This window comes from Eurypyga helias, unplaced genomic scaffold (genome assembly GCF_000690775.1).
Source record: "Eurypyga helias isolate BGI_N326 unplaced genomic scaffold, ASM69077v1 scaffold49675, whole genome shotgun sequence".
Classification (NCBI taxonomy): Eukaryota; Metazoa; Chordata; class Aves; order Eurypygiformes; family Eurypygidae; genus Eurypyga; species Eurypyga helias.
Window position 1 is genome coordinate 650 of NW_010250537.1, and position 5,936 is coordinate 6,585.

At 49.3% G+C, this 5,936-nt stretch overlaps 1 protein-coding gene across 1 annotated transcript; it reads left to right on the forward strand.

The window, feature by feature from the left end:
• Nucleotides 1-1,165: 1,165 nt before the first annotated feature.
• On the forward strand, nt 1,166-5,738 carry LOC104509665 (sn1-specific diacylglycerol lipase alpha-like; the record flags this gene model as incomplete). Its single annotated transcript, XM_010151688.1, has 6 exons — nt 1,166-1,300; nt 1,949-2,026; nt 3,707-3,831; nt 4,973-5,129; nt 5,445-5,528; nt 5,646-5,738. Coding segments are annotated over 6 exons (672 nt in total), but the record flags the coding sequence as incomplete, so codon positions are not given.
• Between the last annotated feature and the right edge of the window lie 198 nt (nt 5,739-5,936).

A 5,936-nucleotide genomic window follows, 5' to 3' on the forward strand; every position in this document is an offset into this window, starting at 1 on the left:
CAGGTTTGGTGATGGCAGGAGTCAAAATACTGGCCGTTTGTGTACTGTGGTGCTTACTCAGTCCCACCTTTTGTTGGTCCAACCTCTGGGTCACCCTTGTTTTTAATCTTGCTGGTCTGTGCTGGATCAGTATTGTCTCACCCTCCAGGCCATCTCCAACCTCCCGTATCGTTCTCCTTTAATATCTTGGGGTTTTTGTAGAGCAAAAGGGAAAACAACATTTCTGTTTTGTAGTACAGAGCAAAAGGGAAAACAACATTTCTCCTCAAAATAGCTTTGTCGCTCTGTTTCAGAGCCTTTGCTTGACCCTCTGAGGTCATTTCACTTCTGTCCCACCTGTGGTGTCCTCCTTTTTGGGTTTGGTCACCTCTTCTGGGAACTCTGCATTTAATGACTCCAAACTTTTCCCAGGTTTCCCTTTCCAGGCCCTTTTGCTTGGCTGTAGTCAAAGATAAACCCAGAAAACCCTGGTAACTTGGTCAGCTCCTTTGGTACCAAGAGCTGCCCTGTGTAACACCCACTTGTGATTAACTCTTTGAAATCTCGTAGCAGAGAGCGTGGTGGTGAACAATGAGCAGCTACAGAGGCTGTTCAGTGGCAGGTTTCGAAAACTGACGTTCTGAGGTGCCTGGGATGGCGAAGTCTGGGTTAAGTATGGGCAAAATGATCCCAGGAGAGTTACAGAATTGAAGAGGCTGTTAAATAGGACAAAATCAGTGTGGCTGCTTTTTTTTCCTGAATAGTCTTGGTTCAAATGAAATGGCTTTTGAGGAGAAAGGATGACTCTGAGATGACACTGGATTGGGAATTGGCTCTCATCTTACTTCCTCTGTCTTATTTACCATGTAGAGATGAAAACATTTCCTTTCTCTCCCTTTGTGTGTGTTTTGACGTTAAGGTGGTCTGTTTGCCCACACATAAGCGCCCAGTGTAGTACAAATTCAGTCTCAGCTGAGGCCTCAGAGTGTGACTATGTAAAATTAAATGAGATTAATTTGATTAGACCAGATACGGTGTTCCCTGAAGGAATCTCGTGGATGTTTTGGAGAGAGAGCTACAGAAATGAGGCCATTGCTGCCGCATTGGTTCTCATTCCGTGTCCCGTTTTGAGGCTCCCCACACCCAAACTCCTCCTCCTAAACTCTTCTCTCCCTGGGTTTTGCAGGACGCCTACTCGGAAATCGCCTACCTTTTCGCCGAGTTCTTCCGAGACCTTGACATCGTCCCGTCTGACATCATCGCAGGCCTGGTTCTTCTGCGCCAGCGGCAGCGGGCAAAGCGCAGCGCTGTGCTGGATGAGGTGGGTGGAGGGCAGCACGGCGCGGGGCACGGTGGCAGCGGGCGTCTCGCTTGGCCTCTGACTTACTTGGCTCTTGTGACTTGCTGTGTGAGAATTCATGCCTCTTCCCACCTTGTTCTTGTGCTGTGATGAGCTATTGCCAGTCACAGAGCTGTAAAATAAAAAGACTAACTCCTTCAGCAGCTTTCCGAGTCTCCCAAAGGGCCCAGCTGACACAGAGTCAGGCTTGTGAATCCTAGGCAGCAGGCAATTTAGCTCTTGACCCCAAATGGCCAACTGCCTTGAAGGAGGTGGTAGGTACTTAGGGTGAATGGGGAGACTTCTCCTCCTCTCAAGATGTGGAGAAGATTCCAGCATCTGGGTAAAGCTGCAGGAGGAACTTTAGGGGAAAAATTCCTAAATTCCCAAGGCATTACTGGCACGTAGCATGGTAGGAAGTTGTTTGAGGCTGGTTTTCCTCCAGCAGCAGGGTTGAGAGAGCACTGAGATCAGGCAAAGATGAGAACAGCACAGTTGGAAGGAGGTGAAGGGAGTGGTTGGGATCCTTGGAAGTACCTTGTCCCAGGTTTTGTACCGCTTTCTGTTTCTCAGGCATAGATTTTTGTCTTGGTGTCACAGAGAATTTTCGTGTGTGTTTGTGACCTACAGGCAAACAATGACATTTTAGCTTTTCTGTCTGGGATGCCGGTGACCAGGAACACAAAGTATCTGGATCTGAAAAACGCGGTAAGTCACTGGACTGTGATTTTGCAAACTCCCCACGCTTCCCCATGTTGCCTGGTTTCTTTCTCTGTGGCTCCTCTTATTCCTTTCTGCCCCTCCCTGGAATGATCACAACCATTAAAGATTAATGCAACGGCGTTTAACAGCAACGTTTGCTGTCTGTCCCCCACTTTACGGGAAGTAGTGGTATTTCCACTTGGATGGGGACAGGCAGTGTGAGGTTTCTCCAAAGCCGGAGGCGCAGGTGGAGCGCTGCATCCAGGAGTGTTGTGCAGAGCTCTGTAAAGCAGACAGGTCTCTGTCTTGATAAGGGCAGGGAGCTGCCTGGAGTGAGACGAAGCCTTCCTGGGGCTGGTGTTAGCAGTTCTCAGGATGGAAACGCCTGGTGACTGCTCTGTGTGGGTTAAGCTTGGCTTTTCTCCTGGCGTGCTGCTCTTGCAGCCCTTTGCTGGGCAAACTGTATTCACTCCCCTTGATTAGGTACTGCCACCCGAGAGGTGAGACTGACCCGATCCCAGCCTCCCTGCTCAGCGCTGCTGTGATTAACCGGCAAGCCGAGCTGCTCGTGTGCACTGCTCGCATCCCGCTCGTGTTCAGCCTCTCTCCTGAACAGGGGTGTGGGGAGAGATGTCAGCAGAACTTGCAGAAGACAGCACTGAGGCACGTGGCCCCTGACTGGCTTTATGATCCTCTCTGGGCATCTTCCTTACGGCCTCTGACCGTGAAAGCAGTATATTTAGCGAGCTCATCTTCTTGGGATCAGGTGATTCTGCCCCTGTACTCTGCTCTGGTGAGACCCCACCTGGAGTGCTGCGTCCAGCTGTGGAGCCCTCAATATCAGAAGGATATTGACCACTTGGAGCAAGTCCAGAGGAGGCCACGAAGATGATCAGAGGGCTGGAGCACCTCTGCTATGATGAAAGGCTGCAAGAATTGGGCTTGATCAGCCTGGAGAAGAGGAGGCTCCGAGGAGACCTCATTGCAGCTTTCCAGTATCTGAAGGGGGCCTACAAGGGTGCTGGGAGCGGACTTTTTACAAGGGCCTGTAGTGATAGGACAAGGGGCAATGGGTACAAATTGAAATCAGGGAGGTTTAGATTAGATATTAGGAAGGAATTCTTCCCAGAGAGGGTGGTGAGGCACTGGGAGAGGTTGCCCAGAGAAGCTGTGGATGGCCCATCCCTGGAAGTGTTCAAGACCAGGCTGGATGAGGCTTGGAGCAACCTGATCTAGTGGAAGGTGTCCCTGCCCATGGCAGGGGGGTTGGAACTAGATGATCTTTGAGGTCCCTTCCAACCCAAACCATTCTATGATTCTTGAACTGGTTTATCTCCTCAGCTGGGGTTGGGCAAAACCCCCAGAGGATGACCTTCCCTTGCAGCAGGGTGTTAGATACAGAGCAGAATCTCTTTAGAACTAACTTCTGGTTTGTTGAACCGCTAATGGGACCCCTCCACTCAAAAATAGGGCATGGCTATACTGAGCTGTTCCTGGGAGGGGGAAGATCTTGCCCAGCATAACCAGCTTGCTCTCCTGCAGTCACCTGGAAACGCTGACAGTGCTATTCTGGTAGTGCTGGGAAAGAAGGCTGCGTGCATCTAACTGTGATGGAAAAAGGGAAATACTATGAGAAACTCACTATCTAAATGAGAAGGCCTTTAGCATGTCTGTTGTCTCTTTCAGCAAGAGATGCAGCGGTACAAGGAGGTGTGTTACTACATGCTGTTTGCCCTGGCTGCCTACGGCTGGCCCATATACCTGATGAGGAAGCCCACGTGTGGACTCTGTCGCCTGGCCAGATCCTGCTCGTGAGTGGCCATCCATCCTGTCTACCACTGCCTCCTTCCCTTTTCCCTTCTGTTTCCCCCAGATTTAGAATTCTCTTTCATCAGTTTGCTCTCTTCATCACCCCTCTATTTATTCTTCCTCCTTTTCTCTTCTGCTTTTCCCCTCTTTTCCCTTCTGCTTTTCCTCTCAGTGACTTTGAGCCTTCATACTCCAACGTCTGTCTTATCAGTCTCTTCCTTAGAGTCGCTTATCTTGTAACACAAACCAGACTGCCCTGTGCTCTGTCCTCTCCGCTGCACCAAGGGTCATGCCAGTCCTGTGCCGTTTGAACAGCCAGCAGGAAGAACTCCTCTGGCACAAAACAGCTTTCACACAGAGTCAAAATAGCTGTCATGGAGCTCAGAAATCAGATTTATCAGCAAGCCCAGCTACGCAGGGAGCTGACATTTGGGGCTTTATTGAAGCACTGGCAAGGCTTGGCCAGAGTTTGTGCAGCGTTCCTCCTGGCTAATTGTTTTTCTGCCGTGCTGTATAGTGCTCACCTCACAGTAGCAATGCTATAGTTCAGCTCAGGATTATGTTTGAAGCGTATGCTTTCAGCTGCCATAACGCTGTTAACAAATTCTCTTTGGGGCTGAGCTTTTTGCGTTCATACAGGCAACTTCTGTGCTGAACTTAACGAGGAGGATTATCCATCCTTTTGAGGACTTTAATTTGTGAAGTGCCTCATAAACGAAAACAGAAAATAAATATCTGAGCTTCTGGTTTTGTTTTGGAACGACTCCAGACCTGGGTTTTTTTGGTTATAAATAGATCAGTAAATGCTAGCTGCTCTGTGCGTTGGAGCAGCGGAGGACGGTGCTGTGAAGCACAGTATCCGTAGAGGAGCGATCTCAGCCCCGCCGTGCATCGATTCCTTGGGGACTGCTTGCACTGGAGCTCTCTCTGGTGCTTGGAAATACAACTACAGCTGATCCCAGTGCCCCTTTTTGATGCTGAAACATGAATTCAGTGCAAGAGCTCCTACAAGTGTAGGAAATCACTCCTGTTGAGGCCAGCGTGGCACGCAGGGTCCGTCTTTCCCTTCTCTCCCGGCGTTCCACTCCAAAGCCACTCTTCCACGTTCCTCTTTTCCTCAAAGCTGTTTCTTTTCTCCTGCAGGTGTTGCTGTCTCTGTCCTTCCCGTCCCCGCTATGCACCTAGTGTCACCATCGAAGAGGATAATTGCTGTGGCTGCAATGCCATCGCCATCCGGCGCCACTTCTTGGATGAGAATATGACTTCGGTGGACATTGTTTACACATCTTGCCACGATGCAGTAAGGAGAATCTGCAACCCCCTTCATATTTGGGGCACGCTCCTAAGGCGCTTCCTAATGGGATTTATGTGCTTTCAGGTGTAGTGGTACACAAAAGGAAACGTAAGCCTTTTTTTCTGACCCTAGAGCTTCCCATCCTATCGTTCCATCAAGGAATTCTGCCATTTGGACAGAAATACTTGCTGCTGATCCTTCAGAGGAGTGCTTACCCATAAGGCATAACCCATCAGGCTGCTCTGCCTCCTTCTCCCTGAGCAGGAGGATAATTAAACAGGAATGTCTCGCCTGATGGTTACAGCCATGGATCTTTTCCAGGTTTATGAAACGCCTTTCTATGTGGCTGTGGACCATGAGAAGAAGAAAGTGGTCATTAGTATCCGAGGAACCCTGTCTCCAAAAGTAAGTGCCGTGGCCTCGTATATGACCCGGGCAGACTTTCAGGAGAGTCTGAGGCCTTGCGGACTCGCCCGTGGTGTTTAAAAATGACCTGAAGCGTGGTGACTGCTTTTCTTCCAGGATGCCCTGACTGACCTGACTGGGGATGCAGAGCGCCTTCCAGTTGAGGGTCACCATGGAACGTGGCTGGGACACAAGGTGTGTAAAAGAAAAGCAAACAAACCCAAACCAACAAAAAAAATCCCCTATTTTTTCTAATGTTATGACTTTATAGGCGGAAAAAAGGGTGGTCTTAATTGCTTGAGGTGCTTTTAAGAAGGTGATACATAACTGTGATGAGATGGCTTCAAGATACTAAAGTAAACTTCATAGTTGTAACACTTAAAATCATAGAATCATGGGATAGTTTGG